Source organism: Lemur catta, chromosome 2, assembly GCF_020740605.2.
Source record: "Lemur catta isolate mLemCat1 chromosome 2, mLemCat1.pri, whole genome shotgun sequence".
NCBI lineage: Eukaryota > Metazoa > Chordata > Mammalia > Primates > Lemuridae > Lemur > Lemur catta.
The window spans coordinates 23,574,585-23,598,831 of record NC_059129.1 but is presented as its reverse complement, the minus strand read 5'-3'; the positions used below and the strand labels follow the sequence as shown (position 1 = coordinate 23,598,831).

At 48.9% G+C, this 24,247-nt stretch overlaps 2 protein-coding genes across 4 annotated transcripts in view; one reads left to right on the top strand and one right to left on the bottom strand.

The window, feature by feature from the left end:
- Positions 1 to 10,578, top strand: part of USP42 (ubiquitin specific peptidase 42) — a 35,570-nt gene extending 24,992 nt beyond the window's left edge. Inside the window, exons 14-18 of one of the 2 annotated variants that reach the window (XM_045541265.1) lie at positions 81 to 175; positions 3,161 to 4,651; positions 5,774 to 6,075; positions 8,331 to 8,374; positions 9,572 to 10,578. In XM_045541265.1, the coding sequence (XP_045397221.1) occupies positions 81 to 175; positions 3,161 to 4,651; positions 5,774 to 6,075; positions 8,331 to 8,338 (1,896 nt within the window). In that variant the 3' untranslated portion in view covers positions 8,339 to 8,374; positions 9,572 to 10,578. The other variant, XM_045541264.1, reaches the window with a different exon arrangement.
- Positions 10,579 to 10,778: 200 nt separating this feature from the next.
- Positions 10,779 to 24,247, bottom strand: part of CYTH3 (cytohesin 3) — a 102,917-nt gene continuing 89,448 nt past the window's right edge. For both annotated transcript variants that reach the window (XM_045541295.1, XM_045541294.1), the window contains exons 6-13: positions 23,519 to 23,599; positions 20,986 to 21,098; positions 20,529 to 20,677; positions 20,175 to 20,286; positions 14,756 to 14,832; positions 14,571 to 14,642; positions 14,293 to 14,447; positions 10,779 to 14,023 (exon numbers count right to left, since the gene is read on the bottom strand). In XM_045541295.1, coding sequence (XP_045397251.1) covers positions 13,951 to 14,023; positions 14,293 to 14,447; positions 14,571 to 14,642; positions 14,756 to 14,832; positions 20,175 to 20,286; positions 20,529 to 20,677; positions 20,986 to 21,098; positions 23,519 to 23,599 — 832 coding nt within the window. In that variant the 3' untranslated portion in view covers positions 10,779 to 13,950. The remainder of the gene's footprint in view (positions 14,024 to 14,292; positions 14,448 to 14,570; positions 14,643 to 14,755; positions 14,833 to 20,174; positions 20,287 to 20,528; positions 20,678 to 20,985; positions 21,099 to 23,518; positions 23,600 to 24,247) is intronic.

Below are 24,247 nucleotides of genomic sequence, written 5' to 3'. Positions count from 1 at the left end.
TTATGGCATTTCCCTTGGCGGAATTCCAGGAGGCATGGAGTTGGCAGCTAGAGTTGAAATATCTTTGTTTTCTATTGTAGTCGATGCCTGCTCTGTTGCCGTCTCTCCCAGAAGACAACATCTTAGAGACCTTCAAACTCAGCAACGCGGTGAAAGACTCAATGGATGAAACCAGGTAAAATAAGAAAAAGTTAGAGGGAAGTGAACTGCACAGTAGGAAATCCAGTAGTGCCTGTGGATCTGTCAGCATTTTCACTCCGTAGAAGTCATAGTGAACAGTTTGAATCCTGGAGTGATTTGACTTAATACAATCTAAAGAATATGTTTATTTGCCTTTTCAGAAGACTAAAGAAAAAATTTAGTATATGGCACTGAGTCCATGAAAACTTGATGAAACTCGAGCTGACATTTTCTTCTCCTGCGTAGCTGCTTTTCTGGTTAGGGGTGTTGTTGGCATATTTCTGAATTTGATATCAAGCACTGTCTAATTTAACCTTCTCCATGATGAACAAGTGTGCGCAGATGTATTAAGGTTATAAGGCAGGGGTGCCCAGCTCTGCCAAGGATCAGACACAGTCATGCCTCGCTTAACGACAGGGATACATTCTGAGTACGCTTTATACAGTCCTCTAAATGCGTCGCTGGAGGAGTCTGTCATTGTGCAAACACCCTAGAGTGTCCTTACCCCAGATGGCACAGCCCGCTGCGCCCCGGGGCTGTGCGGTGTGGCCTGTTGCTCCCAGGCTGCACTGAACGCTGTAGGCAGCTGTGACACAGTGGTAAGTATTGTGTATCTGAACACATCTACACCTAGAAAGGGACACTAAAAGTATAGTATGGACAATAACAAAGGGCACCCCTGTGCAGGGCACTTGCCACAAATGGCGCTTGCAGCACTGGCCCTTGCTCTGGTGAGTCAGCGAGTGGTGAGCAGCCAGGGACATTACTCTGCACTACTGCAGACTTACACTAAATTTATAACAAAATTCTTTCTTCAGTAATAAATTAACTTCAGGTTACTGTAACTTTTTTGCTTTATAAACTTTAATTTTTAAAAAATTTTTTGACACTTGTAATAACACTTAGCTTAAAACACAAATACATTGCACAGCTGTACAAAAATACTTCATATCCTTATTTTTATAAGCTTTTTTCTATTTAAAAATTTTTTAACTTTTTTGTTAAAAACTAACACATATTAGCGTAGGCCTACACAGAGTCAGGATCATCAATATCACTATCTTCCACGCCCCCATTTTGTCCCATTTGAAGGTCTTCAGGGACAGTAACACACATGGAACTGTCATCTCCTATGACAACAATGCCTTCTTCTGGAATACCCCCTGAAGGACCTGCTTGAGGCTATTTTACAGTTAACTTTTTTTATAAGTAGAAGGAGTACATGCTAAAGTAATGATGAAAAGTATAGTAAATACATAAATCAGTAATGTGGTTGTTTATTATACTATCAAGTATTATGCAGTGGACATAATTGTATGTGCCAGACTTTTGTCCGACTGGCAGTGCAGTAGGTATGTTTACACCAGTGTCACCACAAACAGGTGAATGCTGCCTTGCGATACAATGTCACAATGGCTATGAGGTCACTAGGCGATGGGAATTTTTCAGCTCCGTTGTCATCTTACGGGACTACGGTCACATGTGCAGTCCATTGTTGACAGACTACAGTCTTTACACCACGCATGACTATACTTTGTAGAATTACAAAGAATTCTGAAATTAAATTCACAGGTAATATAACCTGCTTCCACAGTTTCTTAAAAAATCAATATATTGACCTCACTATAATGTTAGGAATAAAAGGAAAGGCATTTATAATGCAATGATAGCTGTTTGAATATACAAAGAACCAGGCAAGACTGCTCTGCTGCAAGTCCAGTAGCGCAGCCTGGTGCTCGCATCTGTGCATGGGCTGGCTGTGAGCAGGACAGTTCAGAATGTGGCCTGGTGCTGGCATGCTCAGTACCATCGGGACGTTCTGTTCTCAAGGAGAACATCTTTTGGTGAAGTTCTGACCACATCATAGTACCACTGTCTCTAGATTTACATAGTAGTTGTGTTCCTGGAAAGTTTAGTGCCTGTGGAAACTGTGCCAATGATACTATACCTGGGGTTTTGACCCCCAAGGCCGTCAGTACTGGTGGGAGTGGGGACACTCCCTCACATGTGGGACTGCTGGCTGTGCCCTGCCTGTGGTGCGGTGGGGCTTCCCATTGCTGTGGCAGCCCCTGAAGGGCCCCTGGCAGGTGGGGTCCCCTCACTGAGAACCTCAGTTAGGAAGGCTTAATTATTAACATGGAATGGAGTCAACCTGCTGGCAAAGAACACTCATTCCCAGTTTAAGTTAAAGATAGAAGAGCTTGAATGCTCAGTCATTTGCATAGTGACTTTCCTCTCGTTTCTTTTCTGGTCTAGCTTAGTGGTCCTCGGATTTAATGTGCATGAGGATTACCGTGGATTGTCATATAAACAAAGCCACGTATGAACTGTGCCCAAGCACGTGTGGCCTTGCGTGCTGCTGGAGAGTGCCTGTGCATGGTCTGGGTGGCTTCTTGGTGTTGACTTCTTCGTGTGTGTCGTCTCCCCTACATATGTTCCCTCTAACAAGTGGAGACCACCATAGGTTTTTTATTGTTTCCCGGCAGCTCTCATTATCTGTGAGAATATATCAAAAGCTCCACAACAATTGAGGGCGGAGTGAACTTACTACAGAGAGTTTTTCTGAAGCCTCAGTGATTCCTCACCAGTTGTCAGTAATGCAGGGAGATGCTGGCTCTGTTTGCAGGTAGCTCTTCTGTCTCTGAGGCTCTGAGAGAAATTCCAAGGCAAGGGAGCCAGGGGAACAGCAGGAGGCTCTGTCATCCTTTGACTTTCTGTTTAAACTTAGTTATTAAGAAGAATTGGAAGTATTTATGGAAACAGGAAGAGCCTAGAACTGCAGAATTATTGTTGCTGAAAAATAGGATGGGGGTAGGCTCGATATAAAATCTTATATTTATTTTATGAAGGAAAGAAAATTTGAATTTTCCAGAGATGATAAGCCTAATATATTTAAAGGTGTAAAATATTTAGTAATAAATGTTTTGAAGTATTTGTCCCTAACTGTTGCTTTGTTTACTTGTTCTCTGGGGGCCTGCAGTACACCTGAAGCTGAGAAAAACCCTCCCGAGGAGGACGACATGGAAGTCGAGGCCAGCAGCCCCGCTGATGATTCCCACGAGAACCTGGAGATGCTCGAGAGTCTCAGCAGCAAGTTAAAGAAGGCTTTGTCACCTCTTGACCCCAGCGTCAAATCTACCAAAGAAGAAGTCTCTGGAAACAGTTCAGCAAAACCTGATGAATCTTTGTCCGATATCAGCGTTCTTTGTAACACCAACCAGAATACCCTAGGCGATGATCAGCTTTCTAAACTGTGTGACCCTGGGGACGTAACAGATGATCAGGGCAAACCATCCCAAGATGTAAAAGGGACATTAGTCGAGAGTCCACAGGACGCGGTGTCAGCGGAAACCGTGAAGTTGAGCCCAGCTCCCTCAGCGCATTCAGAAGATGGACGCGAGTGTCAGGTCCTGGCTTCCCTCGGGGGAGACAGAGGCAAGGACGAGGAGGACCTTCCCAGCAGCGCGGGCGTGTGTGCCGAAGGGCTGCCCTCTCCTCAGCCAGACAAGGCCACAGGAGATCCTTCAGAAGGGAACACTGAGCAGGGCCACGCGGAGAGATGTGATGAAAGTAAGGTGGGACAAAAGGTCCGGGATCGTTCTCCAGTTAAGGAAAAGATCAGTAGCCTAAGAAAAGTTGATCGAGGACATTATCGTAATCGAAGGGCTCGTTCTTCCAGTGGAGAACACGCAAAGGAAAGTAGGAGCAAAACCGAGGACCGTTATTACAGAAAGCGCCACTCCTATGTCCGAGAGCGGTCCAGGCAGGACCGCTACACCACAGAGCACTGCAATGGGAGCCAGCACCACCTGAACCACAGTGACAGAGTCAGCCCCGGCGAACGCCACTCTCTGGTCAGGTACAGCTACCACCACTCTCGAAATAGAAGCGGATGCGACCAGGACTGGAGCAGGTACCACCATGCAGAAGGTGAACACATCTGGGGCCGGGAGAAATACTACCCAGATAAAATGAGGTGGGACAAGTGCAGGTACTACCACGACAGGTACGCTCCTTACACAGCCAGGGAGGCTCGGGAGTGGAAGCCCTTCCCTGGAGGCCGCGAGCCCGACAGAGCAGGGCAGCGCCACGGCCGGCTGCACAAGGACTACTACAGGGGCCGCAAGGACTACGAGGTGGCTGCCAAGGACAAGGTACGGCACCACCTCAGCAGTCCCCGAGCAGGCCCACCCCACGCCCTTCCCCTCTACCCCGAGAAGTTCTCGCATGACAAAATTGCACTCGGAGCCGAAGACAACAATTGTAACCTCTCTGATCGGTTTCACGAACATGAAAATGTAAAGTCACGGAAAAAGAGATACGATAATGTAGACAATAATGACAGTCACGTAGAAAAGAAAGCCCAGAGGAGCTTACAAAAGGATCCCTTAGAAGAAGCTAAAGTGAAGAAGCACAAAAAATCAAAGAAGAAAAAGAAATCCAAAGACAAACACCGGGATCGCAATTCCAGGTGAGGTTGGGGTGTGGGCGCCCAGCGCTGGGCAGGAGCTCGTGGCGCCCTTCACGTTCTCGCATGTTCTCACGTGTTCACGCATCGGCACGCTTGGCCTTATCTCTTCTCACCCAGCTTAGGAACAAGTGAAGTGAATGCCATACTTACATTTGTTTGATTTGTAGTTTTCATCTCTGTGAGTTTTGAGATTTCACTGTTTTTACACATTTGTAAAACTTAGCTCTGCTTTTAAGCTGTGTCTTAATGTCATTGTATCGTTAAATGCCTAACCAACCTCATTTTTCAAAATGATATTGCCATTTTCAGTTAATGCTTTATAACACTTCCAGGGTTAAGTGTGCCATGTTCTGTAAATGAAAAGTTGGGAGTCTTTGACTTCAAAATCGGTGCTAATATTCTCACTTGTCAGATGTAGTTGTGTTTTTGTGTCTGTTGTATTTTCTTCAAATGCAGTGACCGTGAGGTAGGCAAACTCAGGGAGGCACAGTTCGTGACATTTGCAGGCTTGCCCAAAGTGGGCATCCGAGATTTGTTTCCTCGGCCTTTGTCTGGTGTTTTCTGTCTCCATTTCTCAATTTTAAATTTAATTGGGAGATTTGTTTTTATATTTTTTAAAGAGCTAGATTGGTTAGTGATTGTCTTAAAAGTGACTTATCCATGAGGGGACAGATGAGCGTGAACAGAATTGCTATATATTTTAGTGATGTCTCTTAAAATTGAAACCCTGGGAAAAGATTATCAAAAGCCATATGCGGGAAAAGGAGACCATAAGCATCTTTTCCTCCTATGTGCCTGAGACACGTGGCAACAGTATTATTTTTTCCCTCAGACACTGGTTTCAGGAAAAGCTAGCAGAAGGTTGGCCAACAGCCTGAGCGCCTGAGAACGCCGAAGGCAGTGGGCTGAGTGTTCGGTGGTGGAGTTAAAGTTGGTGAATTTATGACCCTCATCTTAAATTATTACAGTGAAAGCAAACAACATATTGTTAATTAGATAAGAATTTCACCTGTTTGCACCACGAGTGTCCTCAGAAAGTGGGTATAAAAGCCAAGGTGCAAGACCTGTTGGGAGGGAGTTTTGTTTTTCTGGTGGTTTGAATTCCGGCTTTTCCTTCTGCAGGCATCAGCAGGAGTCAGACCTTTCAGTAGTTTGCTCTGATGCCGACCTCCACAGACACAAAAAGAAAAAAAAGAAAAAGAAGAGACATTCAAGAAAATCAGAGGACTTTTTTAAAGATTCAGAACTACACTTACCTAAGTCCGCCGACTATGAGACTATTGACCGTTTCCGGAGATCCGAGGGCGGTTTTCTACTCACCGATGGCCTGCTTCCGGAAGGGGTCGGACCTTTCCGTGAGAAAACAAAGCATTTAAGGATGGAAAACAGGGACAACAGGGGTCATCTGTTTGAGTATGGCCAGGGTAAGAGGAGATACTTGGAAATAAGAAGATAGAAACTAGTTTTTAATTGTTTTTTTTAAAAAAAAGTGATTAACACCAGAGGGAAAGAAAACCTCCGATGGCATCAAAGGGTATACAGTCAAAAAGAGTCCCCGTCCTGCCCCTTCCATCTCTGGCAAGAAGTGACATTCAGTTGTGGGGCTGGCTGTTGAGCAGCGGTCCCTCGGCACCTGCTGAAGGCCTGAGTTCCACGGAGTCCCTGGGTATCTTTGAGTAGTTGCCTCAGGAAGGACCAGAACTTTTGGTTTTAAAGCATTTTCAATAGAAATATTTCTGTAGTATATGCTTTATTCTCCTGAATCCTTAAGCCTGTAGCATTCTGAGTATAACCTAACTCCTAATCTGGGCCGTTAGCGATGGTAGCTGTCTGGCCGCCAGAGCGATGCCTTCGAGGCATCTGCACCCCGGGTCTCTGGCTACCACCAGGCTGCTGGGTGTCTGGGATTCTCGTGTCTGTTTTGCAGGACTGTGTCTTCCCCCATAATTCATTAGCCCTTTGTGCTCTCTGCACTTAAGGCTGCCTGCTCCTTCTAATTGTTTCCATGACCTTTGACCCCAGAAAACACTGAGCTTATTACAATGGATGTAATGAGTCAGTGGACCTAGAGCAGAGGCCTCGGGCTGGCTTTGTCCTGTCATCTGTCTGTGTGACCTGTGAGTTAAGAATGGCTTTAACATTTTTAAGTGGGTGGAAAAAATCTCAAGAATATTATTTTGTTTCACTTGAAAATGATAGGAAATGCAAGTTTCACTGTCTGTGAAAGCCTTGTGTCAGAGCACAGCCGGGCGCGTTTACATTGTCTGACCGCTTTGGTGTTGCTACTCAGCAGAGGTGAGCAGTTGAAACAGAGACTTGCGGTCCAAAAAGCTGAAAATGTTTATCATTTGGCCCTTCACAGAAGATGTTTGTCGACTCTTGACCTGATACCTGAGGTTCACGTTTATGAATAAAGTGCGTTGTCCATCACGGCAGGGACTCTGACACGTCATCTTGGTTGCCCCGAGGCCTGTGTTGTGGACTCAGCTGAGCTGTGTGTTCTAGGGGGAGGCGCGGGAAGGGGAGCAGGCCTGTCCCCTCCAGAGGCCCACACTCAGCGTGTGATGTTGATGGAGGGGTGAATGGTCCCCAGAGTGTCAGTGTGAAGGAACCAGGGAGCGTGAGGGTGGAGCATTCCACGGGCAGAACAGTTGCACCAGGAAGTGTTGGGGGAAATCTGGCTGATGTGGCCAGTGAATCACCACGGCCAGCAAGAAAGGGAAGCTGAAGTGGCATTTGTTCTGTTTTTTAAGAAGTTATTATATACGTTTTAAAATTGGTTTCACATTAACATTTCAGAGATTTGGGGGAGTGGATTGTTGAGGATGGATTCCTTTCTGACCTCTGCTTGGTGCCTGAGGATGAAGTAGTGAGATGGGGTCGTTCTGTGTATTGTGTGGGGTCCCAGGATTGTTTCAGAATCTCCCGAGCCAGCCGCAGGTCCCTGTCGTACTGGCACAGTGGACGGCAGCTCAGCCCCCAGAGATGCTGAGTCTAGAGAAGAGGGAGGTTGAACGTGAACCTCAGTATTTGTCTCGCATCGGGTAGATGAGTGTCTTGGGGGTGCTACTGTCAGGCTTTGTGTCTGAGTGGTGGCCCTGTGTTTCTGTCCCCAATCTGTCATGGTTGCACTGATGACTGGTTTAGGGTTGGCACTTGGGCTGTGAACACTGTCCCATCCTGAGAAGGGCCGCCTGCTTGGCCTTGCCACGCTGAGCATCCCTCTGAGCCAGCTGAGGACAATGTCCTCCAGCCTGCCACTGTCCTAGGTTTCGGCCGTTTACCTTTCTCTTTCAAACTCCTGTTGTCTGGCTGTGTTCCACTCTCAGTTAATTTCTTTGGCCTAAGTTTTGTTCTTTTCGTAATGTTAAAACGTGTGACAGGCTGAGGATGGCCTAGTTCCCGGGGCGTGGCTTTCGCTACATCCTTCTACCAGGACCATGGCCCTCAGTGATCATGTGAACTCTTGTGTTCTGTGCAACACTTGGAGAAGTGCCGTGTGCCAGTGCGTGTGCCAGTATATACCTGCCCATCCTTGCGTGGGATTGAACTCGGGCCACTAACATTAAAGTAGAGAGAACTGATTCTCACTGGAGTCACTTAATGTGCACACAGAGTACAGGCACTAAACTTATGCAAAGCCATCATTAAAATCTGTTTCCTAATCTTTGCTTTCTAGGTAATTGAAAACTCGGCCCCAAAACAAAAACTTCACTAGTTACGGTAAGCTGTTTTCCTGTCTACATTTCGTAATTGTTTGTGGAGGCCCTGAGGGGACCCAGATGAAGGAATTTTGAAGAAAACATAGGGCCCAGGGGCACCGCCGCAGCCCAGCGGCTGGGGCCACACCTCACCCCTGATACATGCTTAGGCCACTTCTCACCAGCCTTGCCTTTGCTGGCTGGGTGAGATCCATGTCCCTGCACTCAGGCAGAGTCACTCCGTTTCCTCCCTCTTGTCTCATTGTAACAAAAGCCAACAAAATTCAAAGCATCAGAACCAACAATGTTCAGATTAGTGTGTGGAGCTGGAGAAGCCTGTTTCTCCACCCAGACCTCCGTAAGTGGCTTGTCCCGGGATAGGAGCCCGGGAGGCTGCATTTTGCCACTTGCCCCGTCCCGTCCCTGTGCTGTCACAGCACCTGCCGGTGTGAGACCTGGGCTTAGCGTGCCTCATGCTGCACACACCCAGCTGCTGTCGCAGCACCCAGGCCAGACTTGGAAGTCACCGTGAGCGCAGGACCGGGCAGCCGCCTCACGTGGAATGCCTGCGGTATCCAAATGACGCTTGGCTACTTGACAGCAAAACCTTTGCGCATTGAGGCTGTGTTCAAGGCATTTAACTCTGGTCCTGGGAGGTAGTAATTCATGTTTTATACCCTACACTTGCGGAGGTAAGGGGGCTAATGAACCATTTTGCCCTGGAAAGGAAATTTTGTCCAAATGTGTCTGTCACATCTAATCAGCAAGGGGGATTTTAAATGAATTTCAAAGTGAATTGTCTACAGAAGATTAATTTGCTATTAATTAACATGCTTTATCAGTGTGTCCTCAAGGGAAAGACCTAAACCTAATTAAGGAATTAAAAACTGATAGCGAGTGAAAGAGGGAATTTAAGGATTGAGGCAGATTTAGCAGCTGTTCGGGGCAAGCGGGCGCGTGGTACCTCCCTCATTCAGCCGCCAGCTGCGCCCTCTGCACATCTGCCCCGAGTTGCCAGGTTCCCTTAGTTCCATTCAGGAAGGCAAAGTGTGACCGTTTCAAGGAAGAAGAGCTTCCCCAAAGACCTTGGGGACCAGCTGACAGGGAATCCACTAAGTTACTGGTGTCCCGGGAAGGAGAGGCGTGCCCTGGGGCTCACTGGGCTCTGCCCCAGCTTCCTGCCGCTGGGCCTGCTAACGCTACGCCTCTTGTCTTTCAGATTCAACGTGTTCAACAGAAGCCATCCCCAACCCAGCTTAAATTATAAATATGGAAAATAACTTTGTTCAAATCTGCGTGGTGCTTCTTTAGTAAATACTGTACAGATTTTACCATGGAGAACTTTTTTTTTTAGTTTTTACCTTTTCTTAATTACCCTTCCGAAAGGATGAACACTTTCTACAACAACTGCTGACCATTGTAAAATACCGTGTATATAAATCACATTGAAAATAATGCCCTGGAATAGAACATCTCAAATGCTGCTTAATTACAGACTCAGGTTGATTACTTGTATTTCATGTAATGTTCCTCCAAGTTAGACATCTGGTGCAAGACCAACCGGGAAACCATGGAATTGTTAAAAGTACAAACTGACAGTGTGTATATTTAATTTAAAGACTTATTTAAAAATTCACAGGCTCTCAACTACACTTCGAGAGCAGTGTTTTCTGTAATGTCTGATACTAGAAACTAATTTGCTTCATATTTTAGTTGTATTCAAGATTTGAAGATGTATTTTATAGACAAGTTCTGTTTTTGAACTTTGTGGAACTGTTCAATCAATTTCCCAGTTATGATGAGTATTCACATTATGAATGTATAACCCAAACATTATTTGTAAAGCCTACAGAATGTTTTTATTACATAACACTTTTTTATACAGTGTCTCTTGTCTTGACTGTATGATATTAGAGTCTGAGTTGTCAGCTTGGTCCCTTAAAGTTTCTAGTTACAGACAAAATCATACTGTGATTTTATTTTTAATATGGATATGCTATCAAACTGTGATACACTTATAATTCACTGGTCCTGCATCAGGAGATGGAGTGGGGAAAACTGTATTTAATACAGTTTGTATCTGAATAATCTGTATGGTTTATACAGTTTGTGTTGTTCAGAGATGTCTAAAGTTTGATCTTTGTTTTTTTAAAGATTAAAAAAGCACTTGCCCCACTGTAAATATTCAGCATGTAAAATTTATATAGTATATAAATGGCAGCAAATTACATATTTTGTGTCTGTTTACTGCTGTTTTCACCATCTGCTTCCAGACTCCTTCTTGTCATCTGTACTCACTTCCCTGAAACTAACAAAAGCCTCTGCCCATAGTCCCTTGGTTGGTGCCCACCCTGCGGATGGGTGAGGGAAACAGTTTGCTGGACCCAGTGATATCTCCACTTGAAAGAAGCAAGTTGTAGACAAACTTGTTTTCCATAATACATGACTTTTATTTAGTGAACACAGTATCTGCAAGAGTTTTGACAGCCATACACCACCCAGTCTTACTGCTCACTTTACAACCAAATATCTAATAGATACAGGATATTTCTCCATGCAAGTTATGGGAGTATATACACTGAATAACACACACTCCAGAAGTCAATATATATGTACATTATTTACATATTACTATATTTACTGTAAATAGAAATGTTTTCTAAGAAAAAAGTAAGAAAATGAGAAATCACAACTTAGGTTTCTGGTCTACAACAGACCTAACTTCTCAGCAAAGCACATCTATGTAGATATAATGCATCTGTAAGTTTAAAAATATGCATTGCTTTATGTGAAGCATTAAGTGCTGCTTCATCTATAAATAGCTCCTATTTTGACCCAGTTTGATACCACATTAAACTGCCCAAAAACACTCTGTGTCCCTGAAGACATCGTTGCTTGTCTGGGTCCAGGGTCAGTCCAATTAGACCTCAGATGTTAACCAGGGCCTGGCAAGACAGGCTGGAGCGGCTGTGGAAGCCACCCTCTCCCACCCAGGGTTCCTCTATCCCTGCCCACTGCCCTCTGTCTCTGGAGGAAAGTTTGTCTTTGGCCAGAGTTGGGACTAATAATTCAAGCACTGTGCATAGACATCTGGGTGGGGAGGCAGCGGGACATGATGGATCACACTGAGGCTCGGGGAACAAAGCCATGCCCACATACCACAAGGGATGGCACAGCCATCCTGCTTCAGGGCAGCCCTGGTGGAGCCCAGTCCCACACAGTACCTGACTGGCAAGTGTTCTGGACCAGTTGTGCCTGAGGGCTCAGCAGGCATGATGGCTGTGTGCCCTGTGTGTTAACACTGTCATAACAAAACCCGGAGTTTGTGATTTCACGTAATGCCCTCTGACGGCACGTTACCTAGACTCTAAGCACCACGCCTCCTGCAGCACTCCTGGGTGAAGCGCGTTCACAGACGCCCATAGCAGAGAAACTGTTACCGTGAGGCGACTCTTTCATGCTCACTTCTTCCAATACCCCAAAGACTGAAAGCTCCGCATCCTCAGGGTTATACCTGGGTTAGACAGTCAGGAGAAAGGAAATGGCTTGTCCTTGTGTGACACACTGACAGAACTGGCACTGGGGCCAGCCTGAGGGGTGGGCACTGCCGAAGGAGCCCGCTTATCAGTATTTGGTCTGGGGGTCCAGGCAGAGCTGCTGTTTCCATGGAAGACTGGAGGCCAGAGTTGCATATATACCAGTCAGGCATCTCAAGATTCCTGACTTGCCTTTCTCAAAAACTAAAGTTTCAAATTTGAGGTATCAGTACAGTAACAAAGACTAGAAACTTGGGAATGAGCCAAAAAAAAATTTCAGTTTGATGTGTGATGGAGAGTTACGGCCTTGGACCCCTTTGCACTCTAGTGTGACTTAAAGGCACACCAGGGTCAGCCACGTGGAGGCAAGGGCTCCCGCTCGAGGCAACTCGCAGGAGTAGTTGCTTCAGTTTAGAATGAACCTAAGTGCATCCAGTCTGAGGTTCTCTCTCCTGGACTTTCATTTTGCACTGGAGCACGAAGGACCTCCAAAGGGTGCATGCTCAAGGTGTGTGTCTACACAGGGCAGGGAGGGGAGTTCTGTGGGGGAAAGCCACCCACCAATTGAACAGCCCTCACCTGCAAGGAGGGTCCCGTGTGTTAATGCGGGAGTCTGCAAAGTGGAAATAAAGCTCCCGATAGTGTGGCATCTGCCACCAGCCATCTTAGCCTGAGCACATGGAGCCCTGTCCAGCCTCGTGGCGTGTCCATGTGCAGGACCAGATCCAGCGTCCCTTCAGCAGATGTACCGAGCACCTGCTACTCCAGGCCGTGGCAACCTGACCGTCTCCTGGGTGTGACGCTTTGCAAGTTCCACCACTGTTGTCTGTATCAGGGGTTCTAACTGTTCACAGAAACCCTAAGTGCCACATCACTGTGCCCATGGATCGCTCCTTCCCTGCTGACAGAGGGAGCAAATCTGTGACGACATGGTGAACTACAACAGGAATAAGACTGATTATTTCTAGCCACTTATGTGTCTATTCATTCCATTAAGAAATTTGGTCAAATTATAAGGTCAGTAAAATAAGCACTCATCTGGCCCAAGGTTTTAAATAGCGACAGATGGGGTCAAAAGCTGGTCTGACCCATGTGTTCAGATGAACCACATGAAACTGTTCATGTGGATCAAAAACAGTCAAATATGAGCAGTTACATGTGATTCAACATATGGACAATCTGTGTCCAGGGGAAAAGTGCTGTTTCCTAGGATTCAGCAGTCACGGGATGAACACCCCCAAACCATAATCATTGTATTTTAATGATTTGTTTCTTTAGAAAGTATTTGTGAGGCCAAAAAGTCTGAGCTGAAGCACACTGAAGCCTCCTCAGGACAGCAGGTGCCTCCCTCCCCAGAGTGGCCCCCACAGGCCCCACACCAGCTTCCACCCAAGTGCAAGCGCCCCCGGCCCGCCCTTTGGGTGCTGCATATATATATATATTTTTTTTTTTCAGTGCACAGTATATACTTATGTCCAGGAGTTAACTTTATAGCTGCCATTCTAAAAATACTACTGTTAGAAAGTATCTTGTTATAATTTGAGGATATAAAAAGGCATATAAAAGCTATAATCCTGTATATCTGCGAAAAAATTCTGAATAAAAAATCGGTAGCTTTTCCTTTCCTGTTTTGATATAAAACAGTGGCTTCTAGAACAGTTAACACTGCCACAAGTAACCACGTTTGGCATGGTTCAGACGAGGCTCCCGCCTATGGAAACGCATCCCGCATCTGCTGCACAGGTTTCTCGGCTGAACCACCAGGCGCTGCTGAGAAAGTAGGGGGTGCGCCGTTTGGACACCTCCCTCGGTGGGCACCAACTGTCGCAGGAAGGAAGTGCTCCTGAAGCTGACCCGATCCCAGACCACAGCACAAGGCTTCGGGATATGCAGTTTGGGCCGTGGGTGCTCGTTCTGGAGAAGCTGCGAGCACCCACAGGACCACCACCTCCCGGCCACGCCATCTCAGGGAGTGGCAGCTCAAGGCATCTCGGGGAAGCCTCAGTCACTGTCTGCTGTGGGGTTGGGGTCTTTACTTTCACCTGCTCAAGCTGGGAATGCTCTACTTTTTATTGGCAATCCTTCGTTTCCTTGTTGCCAGCATGTCATAGAAGGGATCCCTACTGATACTCGCCCTGGTGGAAAAGGAAAACAAGCAGGTCAAGTCAGAGGATGGCACTGGCCGTGGTGAGCACAAACCTCTCTCCCACCACCCCTGGAGGTTCCTGGAACAAGACAGACTCTGAACTGTGAGGCGGCCTCAGCAGCCCGGGCCTCCTGGGAGTCTCTGGAGGCAGAAGGGTCACTTCTTGCACACGGAAGCGTCTGTGTCCTCAGGCAAGCGTACTCGTGCACACACTCTCCCCCTCTGCAACGGAACCCTGTGCCGAGGCCCTGCACTCACCTGATAGATTTCATCCACTCCTCCTTCTCCTCAGGACTGGGGGCGGAGATCCGGTACACCACATGGTTCCCCTCCACCACGCGGCCATCTGCTTCCGTCTTACAAGCTTTGATGACCTGCCCTTTGTGGCTTGGATTATAAAGCTCAAAACAGTTCTGGTGGAGAAAGAAAGAGAGGAGAGGCCGTCACAGGGGCTCTAGGGGAAGGTTGTCGTGCAGCCAGTGAGTGTGGGTCCCAGTTGGTTGAAAGGAGAGAAGTTGCAAAACGAAGCAGCTTACAGGTTTCCGGGGGTCTTCCACCTCCCTGATGCTGAGATTTTCCAACGGGATGATTCCCCTGGGCTCCTTATCCTGCAAAAGAAAGGTGCACTGCTGGACCCACTGCGGGTCACTGGCCTGAGGGTCCCCCAGCACAGGGGTGGCTCTGGTTAGGAGGAGGACCAGGCAGGCCGGCCCTTACTTACTGTTGTGTATTCAAAGTAATAGAGGCAGTTGTCTGTCAGGATGAACCACCGGCGCTTCCAGGTCTTCACGCGCCCTCCTAGAAGCAGAAGGGCCTCATGAGTCGGGAGCTCTGTGCTGCAAGGGCCTGAGGGCCCAGAAGGGGGCCCAGGACCTACACAAACTATTGCATTTTCAGAAAGGCCACCAGGAGCCAAGCTTGCATAAGTATCCTTCGATGCTCTGACCGCAGTCAGCAAAGTCCCGGATGAACTGTGAGGCCTGGCTGTTGAGTGGGCCCCGCATGCACCCCCACCCAGGCCCGCACAGGTGCCCCCTCACAGCACCGTGGGGCACCCTCGGTGACACAATCGCTTTTCAAATCTGCTTCCTGGAAGGGTTAGTTGTAGTGGATGGGCGTAATTTCCCCACATGAAATGACAACATGATGAAGTCAGTGCCGGCTCACCCGGGTCCATCTAGGGCTTAATCCTGTTACGTCAGGGTGGTTATCACATTACTGAGTGCTTTGGGCGGCCCTGGGATCCATCAAAATCAATTACCCCTAGGCCCAGGGAATTATAAGATTGAATTAATCTTTTAACAAGATCTGGAACACACGTGTACATACACACACACATACACAAATCATCTGTACCTACTCTCCGTTTACTGCAGCAAAGGAAATCTCTTTTACCCTTAAATATTCAGAGACAGTCAAACTGACTTCAACTGCTAGCCCTTGCTTCTGACATGAAGTTTTGATTTATTTAAATAATTCAAAGAGAAAAACATGCTCATGGCAACAAATCCAAGTGCTGTCTGGATACTAGGTAAGAGGCGGCTCTCCTGCCTCACGGTTTCCACAGTGGCTTCCTCTACAACACACAAGCAGGAGAGGAGCCCTCGGGGGCCGTGGGTCAGAGTCCCTCCCCGCATGGAGGCTGGTGCAGGAGCTGGGGCATGAAGACAGGGTAGCAGAAGGGCTGTGCCAGTCACCAGGAAACGTGAGGGGTGCTGGGCATAATCCCTGGAAGCTGGATGTCCCCAGGGTTCAGGTGGGGGCTTCCCTGGCCTCTGCCTGGGCTCTGGTTTGCAGAGACCCAGGGTGAGGACACAACCAGCTGCAGGAGGGAAGTGGCCCTGCCCCGGCGGTGTTGGAGTGTGGAGGTACATCTCTGCAGCTGTCTGGGGCCCTCTTACCCTGCCGCACTCCTCAGCCCCTCTGATGGCCTAAGGCAGCCTACTATAGGCCACCACCACCAAAGCACGTCCAGCTGTCCCTCCTTCTCCCCAGACAGACCTGCCATGTGGCTCCATCCTCACCAGCCTCCCACCCCACCTATCAGAGGGTCTGTCCAAACACCCATCTGACCATGTCCCTCCAGAGATTGCCATTGCATCTCCCCGGCCCTCAGACGCTCCCTGAGCCCCCTAGCTCATGCCTTCATGCCACAAGGCCTTTGTTCAGGACACTCCTCCAGCCTGGAGCAAAATTCCTTCTTGCCAACATCTTTCCTGACCTCTGGCCTGGGCTCCGGCTCCCCAAACCCGTGTGCAGCTTCACCACTGGAACCCTCTGCTCCCCATGGCATGGGGCCCATCCTATTCATTCCCTTGGAGACCTAACACAGCCTGGGCACGCAAGGCCTACAGCTCCCAGGGGCACCAGTGTCCCTGGTCTCATTTTGGGCTTCATGATTCATGCCAGCCCTTGGCCATGAATTCTCCCAGGTCTGCAGGAGCATAACAGGGAGGTCCAGTTTAGGGGTAGGAAGAGACCCTCTGGGCAACTTTGACTTGTCCCAAAGTTCTCCAGTGACATGAGGGACATGGGGACAGAGAGAGGCATTCTACATCCCCCTAAGACCATGGGAACAGGAGGACAATGCTAATTCTTTCCAGGCACTTGCCCCCAGCCCCGAGATGCTACAGTAGAATCAGCTGACAGCAACCTCCACCACCCTGACATCCGTCACCATGACCTCTGCCTCTTTCCAGAGACTTCCAGAGCAGGCCCTTCTCCAGCTGTGCTGGTGCCCAGGCCACTGTCCTCCAAACAGCAGAGACATCTTTTGAAAAGCATGCATTGACGTCTCTCTGCTTGAAGCCCCCAAAGGGCCCTACTGTGCTCAAATGAGATCCATACTCTATGGACAGTCTCAAGTTCTCAGAACATCTGGCCAAGAGCCCCAGACAGCCCCCTGTCTCTGTCCAGCACCTGCTCTTCTCTTTCATGCTTTCATGGTGGATGATTAAGGGCTGGTCTGCGCATTCTGCTCACCTCTACGCGGCCTGGCCCCACCGCAAGGGCATTTCCCAGAAAGGCCTCCCATCTCCCATCCTGGGCTCGGGTCTGGCATTGCACCGGAGTCAGCAGCATGTCTGAAAAGCCCAACCCCTGTCCAGTCCTTGGGGCCAGGGGAGCCGCACAGGATGGGGCTGCAGATGCCCAGACTAAGGTGTGTCATCTAGGTCGCCGCACAGCCCAGGCAGCCTCTCAGCTCAGACGTGGGCCCAGCAGGGCCAGGGGGAGGCCCTTGGTCCCAGAGCCACAGCAGGTTCTGTTCACACGTGTTTCTGGCCACACCACACAACACCCTCACCTGCAGACAGGAGTCTGGTTTCTCCTAAATGGTATAAGACCCACCGTCTCTTTGTAAATTTCCCTCTACTTTCATTGCTGTTCCCAGGTGTGTGCACATGTGCAACATGTACATATGCATGAACAGGCAGACCTACATATGCCTTTTCTCTTCCAGTTTCTCAGCTCAACTCTGACCACATCCTATGTATACAATACAGTTGATTGTCAAAACTCAGTGTCTTAAATTACTTGACAATCATAAGCCATACCTGTGCACACCACAATGTTCCTATGCTCTGGCAAAGCATTCAGGCCTTTTTAAAAGACCACCTGCAGGGTCAGGCGCAATGGCTCATGCTTGTAATCCCAGCACTTTGGGAGGCCAAGGCAGGGGGATCACTTGAGGCCAGAAGTTTAAAACCAGCCTGGGCAACATAGTGAGACCCCCATCTCTTAAAACAAAACAAAATCAAACAGGAAAATTAGCCAGGCATGATGCACCTGTAGCACTAGTCACTTGGGAGGCTACAACGGTGCTGCCACACTCCAGCGTACAGCCTGGGTGAGAGTGAGATACTGTCTCTTAAAAAAAAAAAAAAAGAAAAGAAAAAGAAAGAAAGAAAGACCACCTACTCTAAAATTCAGTTTACAGTAAGAATTCAATTAAAGCTGGATTACACTTCTGAGTCGGTGCTTGGAAACACACATTCGTGATTCTGCACCCAAATCATGCCTCTAGCCAAGGCCCTGTGTCCTGGCTGTGCTAGCCCTGTGCTGGGGAGGGACTCTGTGACCTCAGAGCAGGATCACACTTGGGGGGCTGACCCAATGAGCCTTCAGAATTGGCTTGTGGTACCTCTGCCACCTTCCCGGCCCTTTGGGGACCGACACCACCTGGCCATCTAGTGGCAGGGCCTGCGCCTCGGTGCCAACAACTTGGCTCCTTCACACAGCTGGGAGGAGGCCCATGGGCAGAAGCATCTCTGTGTACCCAGAGGCTCTGGAAAGAAAACCCAGCACTGGTTAATCCAGCCCACCAGAGAGCTGGGAAACCTGCTCTAGGGATGGTGACAGCTTGCAAGCGTTTGGTCTTGGACTTAACTCCTGAGAGCAGAGTGGACATAGAAGCTGCCCGGGCAAGAGAGGGGCCAAGAGAGCTGGTGCCACAGAGCAGCCCCTGCTTGCTGAGGCTGCCCCCACCCCGTGCAGAAGCAGCTCCTGCCGTGCTCCTTGCCCTCGTCCAGGAGTAGGTTAGACAACACACGCTCTGTCATGCTTTGCTTTCATTCACTTATTTATGTCTTTACAGCCAGCCCCCTCCCCTGGCAAAACTGAGGCCACCCTAGCTGCCAAGCAGGTTGACAGTGTCACTGTCCCTCGAGGGGGCACTTGCAAGCACTGTGGGAAACAGAAGGGAGGCACTGAATCTGGCAAACACCCCACCTATTGCAGCCCTTGTGCAACTGCCAGTGTTCTGATGCATCCCTCCTCTTGCTCTCAGTCCAGGCCCACGGCTGTGACGAAATCTGAATAAGGTGTAGATCTAGGGTCACTCTGGCATCCAAGTCCAAGGCCATGGTACTAGGTTTTTAGCCAAACATCCAGAACTCCCCTAAACATCAGCATAGCCAGAAAACGACAAAGAGCAATGGCGAGGGTTGAAGACCCCCCATGGGAACGGCAGAGCCGTGGGGCACACCCTTTCCCGTCAGCTAAAGAGGACTGTGCCTATCACATTATCATCATGCCATGTCCCCTCCCCTCTCAGTAAAATTAAAAAACACCAGAATTCTCAAGTTCTTGTGTCTGAGATGCTACATAGCAACAATCTGTTCTCAGAAGTGCTTGAGCAAAAGACAGTTGCCACATCTTTACTGTCAGTGTAAGACAGAAATCTCCCCCCACCCAAGTCAAAATAACCCCTAAAAATTCCTAAAATTGCCCATCAAGTATAAAAGCCATCCAGCTTGTCAATGGTGAGGAAACCTTTAGAACATTCCCAGTCTTTTCATGGGGGGGTGCAAACATGCACGGCTGGTTAGTATGAGGGGTGACTGGTGATGCCGCAGGGACAGGGCTGGTGACCAGCTTTCTCGCTGCTGCAGACCCTAAAGACAAGGGGGGCAAGCCTGTTCCCACACAGCGTCCCCATGCACTCCAGGTCCCCGCCACTCTCGGCCCTGCCCTTGGGGGTGGGTGTTGCATTCACCACACCGTGCACGACGCTGACCCCAGCAAGTCCAAAGCCAAATGGATCGGATGAATGGCAGCCACAGATCAGAGCTTCACACAGACCAACGTGGGGGAGAGAAACCGAGAGAGGAATGAGCCGCTGAGGGAGGGGCAGGAAGCCACTGGGTACGTACCTCCTAACGCAGGACAAGCAGGGACAGCCCATCACAGAACAGAAAGGTGGGAGCCACAGGCAGAAGGAAAACAACAAGAAGGCACATTTAAACCACGCGTCAGAAATCACAGCCACGCCAAACCACAAGAAAGGCACACAGGCTCTTTGGAGATAAATGCACTTGCTTCTCGTACAGAAAACTGCCCTGGATTTGTCTGGACACTAAGTTAGCAGTTTTCTGGGACGGGTCGTGCAGCCTAGGCATTTTTCCCTGCCATGGACGCTGCGAGGGTGGCCTCGCTCTGAGATGCTACAGTTCAGAGAAGTGGTCAGCAGTTATGGGACATGAGATACCAAGAGTGGACTCTGGCTTAACTGCATTTTCTTTTTATTGTCTCTGCATGTGGTTAGGGGCATTTGCTATGATGAGCTTGGGAGGAACCCCTTGGGGGCTGCTGCCGTGGGTTGAGGAGCCACAGCCTGGGTCCCGCTCAGCCAGGCCACTCACCCAGCTTCAGGAGCCAGCCTTCCCGGTCAGGGTTGAAGAAGGTGTGCGTCAAGTCATTCCCGTCGTCCTCTGGGATTTTAAATGGCTCATTCTTAATACTTTCATACAAATTCTGCAAGGAGGAAAAAACCAGCAAAGTCAGCAATTCAAACAGAGGAGAAGGGCCCATCCTTTCTCTCTCTGTCAGGCGCAGAACTAGTCTGTAACTCAGCAGAACCAGGGTGGTAAGGAGACTCCAGAAAGATGTGTTTAGCCAACAGACTGGTGCTGCCAATTTTCATAGAATTTGATAATCCTGAAGATTAAACCCCCTTCCGAGACACAGCTCACAAGCAGGCTCCTGTCGGAACTCACCCTCAGCAGTTCCTCAGGGAGGTCCCCGCCCTCATTGATGCCGCGGTTCATGGTTATGAACCGCTCTGCCGTGGGCTTGTCACGCACGTTGTGGTTGTGCAGGCTGGTGTTGAGCATGATGATTGCAAACGACAGCACATAACATGTGTCTACAACACAGAGGAAGACAGCAGGAGGCTCAGCCACACGTAGAGGGTGTGGAAACCCATGTGTGTTGTGGGTACACCCGACTAAGGACACCTGGCAGGAGGCACCTGATCCCACAGGCCCATCCTCTGAAGTGGCAGCTTCCTGTAAGTGTGAGCAGGTCCAGCGAGTGGCCATAGGCAGGCCTGTCCCACTTAGGGGAAGGCAGGTCCCTGGGAACACATGCTAGGACTGTGCCTGCAGGAGGACCCCTCTTCCAGACCCTGAGGCTTTGGCCAATGAGGGGCCCGAGCTCAAGCTCTGCACTGACCTGTGGACTGGAAGACCCCAGGGTTGCACAGGCAGTAGCGAGAAGCGAAAGCCTCCATCATGCGATCGATTTTCTGAGCCTCCCCCGGAAGTCTGAAGCTCCACAAGAACTGCCTGCAGAGAAAAAAAAAACCTCATGGAATGACTGTGCATGAGAACCGACCCAGCCTCATGGCACAAAGGGCAACTTCTTCCTAGCCTGGGGTACAGCTCTGGTAGGGGGATGGTGGGGCACAGAGCTGGGAAGGAGAAGAAGGACTCAGTCTCCTTCCATTCAATAATCTAAGATGCATTTACTGATTGCCCATCTTTTTTTGTGACTATAACCATTTCAGCAGCAAAGGCCTGTTGCTTCCACCTTAAAATAAATGCCCAGGACCCATGCACTTCTCTACCACCATCTGTTCCTGCCAGGTGATCACCAGAGCCCTGCCACATCCCCACACCATGCAATCCTGACAGGACCATGGTTCCCCTCTCAGGACTCCCACCCACAGGGCAAAGCCATAGTTGACAGAATGGCTTCCGAGGCCCCACCCATACCGACGGGTGCCTTGCTGGGCAGACACACCCCAATCTCAGACCCAGTCTGCAGATGCTCCCGTCCTCAGATAGCCCCTGCTCACCAAGGTCTCCTGGGGCTGCCCTGCCTAGAACTACAATCCCCAGCCCCCTTCTCTGTCACCCACCACCACCAAGTCCCTCCATCCACTGCCTGCCACTCCCTGGCTGGGAGCTCTAGGGCAGGGGCTGCAGGCTGTCTTATTCCCTGCTGGTCCCCATGGCCAGCCACGACCTCACACACTAGCTTCTCCGTAACAACTGACGCTGCAGCAGATTTAGCACAAGGACTGGGGCTCAGCGTAGACCTAAGGGCTCCAATTAAGTTTCTGGGCTGTCTGCAGTATTAAAATACGGATGCTACCAGCGATCAGATGAGAGGACATGCTCTCACCACTGCTGGGGCTCTTGCTCCTCTACAGGTCCCTTAAATGGGGCCACTCCCTAACGTCCCTCCCTCTCTCTTCCTAGGATTCCAGCCATATTCAGGACGCCCTCAGCCAGGATCCATCTCCTTGGCCTACTGCATCAACAGCCTTCCAACTCCACATGGCTGTCCATCCTCTGCTCTCTTGGGTCACCCAACCCCAGGGCCATCCCTGACTCTCCTTCTTTCTGCCCCATGTTCACCAGCAAAGCACTGGTCCTGTCCACTGCTGCACCCCTCAGCAGGTGATATGCTCTAAGTCAGCCTGCCTGCCCTCTGCCCCTCACAGATTTCCCTTAGAGTAAAAGCCAAAATCCTTAGGGCAGCTCCTCAGACTAGAGGACCTGGCCCCCACCCCACCCCCCCTGCCCTCACCTGACCTACTGCAGGGCTGCGCCAGACTTCAACACCTGTGGGATTTATTAGGAATTTCTTTGGCTCTGGGCCAGAGACCAAGAGACAAAAAGAAATGAATCACAGCTACAATGGCCATGCTGAACACACCTCCCAGACTCACCAACCTGCACCTCTCCCTGGATGTACAGCTTTCAAAAACTGAATCTGATAAACTTGAATTATGTCTGCAGGCTTCACATCTGTTGCTAACTATCAGCCCCATTCAGCCCCAGGCTGAGCTGCTGAGCATGTCACAAGGTTCACACAGAAACACTGCCAACACTTCAGTATGCAGCTGAGGTAAGGCCACGTAAACTAGAACAGAGTATGGGGAGAAGGTCTGAGACCACTAACTAGACATGGCAGCCATGATTTCCTCAGCCAGAGAAAAGGCAGAGGTGGCTCCCAACAGAGGCCGTGCTCCTCCCCTACCCCCATCCCTTAAGCCAGGCCTTGGTTGCTGCTGGGTAATAGCCCAGGATCAAGACCGGAACAGACGAAGAGCCCAGGAGGCCCCACTGAATGCCAAGGAAGGAGACAAGAAGACTGTTTCAGTAGTGCAGGAACGGCACCCTGAGCGGTATCCAGGGAATGCACCATGGAAGCCGTAACAGGGCCACAGGAGGGTGTCTAAGGGCCATCCTCCTCCGTCCACCCCAGATGATAGACAGGGAGGCTGGCTTTCCTTGGACAAAATGGGACTAGAGGTGGCCTCCTATGGTGGGAAGTCTACAGCCTCCCTCACACACTTGGGGCAACCATACACTTGGTACTTGAAGCCAAATCTGGCAGGAAGTGGGTCTGCACAGAGCTGAAGCCACACCGTACAGAGCATGGGAAAAAAGCATGCACGCAGCTGCCAAATATCATTAAAGATGAAAAAAGGAAACTGTGAATGGAAGGCAGAACCAGCGGTCATAATGGGGAAAGTATGACACCTATCCTTGAGCGTGTGTCTTGCTTTCTGTCTAGGGCCGCTGAATGTCCCACAACATTAACGGCATCATCTGGAACAAGGAGCCAGCCTCTACAGAGATTCCCACAGCTCCTCCGGAGCTGTCTAGAGTGAATTAACAATCACTACTGATGAGGTAGCAATTTTCTGGCCTTCCCCATCTGGTCCACACTCCACATACAACCAAACGCTAACCTTAAGGCTTGTACGAGGTTGAGATCGGCAAACTCATGGAGTTCTACAAAAGCTTGAAGAACTTTAATATTAAATTCATCCCTGGGAAAGAAAAGAAGTAAGTTTTAAGCCCAATGCACATTATCTCAATTATTTTAAAAGAAAAACATATCCCATTTGAATAATGTAGCTAGGAACATTCATGCACGGGTCTTTCCATGACCACACATTTTTATTTCTCTTGGGTAAATACCTATGAGTGGAATTACTGGGTTACATGGTAAGTTTATTTAGCATTTTGAGGAAATGCCAAACTTATTTCCAAAGTACCCATTTACATCTCATCAGCAATGTATAAGAGTTCGATTTCTCCACATCCTTGCTGACATTTATGATGTGTTTATTATAGCCATCATAATGGCTGTGAAGGGGTATCTCACTGTGGTTTTGATTTGCATTTCCCTGATGATTAATTACTTTGAGCACTTTTTCGTGTGTTTTTGGCCATTTGTATATCTTCTTTAGAGAAATGTCTATTCAGATCCTTTGTCCATTTTATTAATATAACTGAGTTACTTTTATTTTTGCTCCTAGTTGTAAGAGTTCTTTATATATTCTAGATATAAGTCCTTATCAGGTTTATATATGATTTACAAATATTTTCTCATGTTCTGTGGTTCATCTTTTCATTTTCTTGATGGTATCCTCTGAAGCACAAAATATTTAATTTTGATAATATCCAGTTTACCT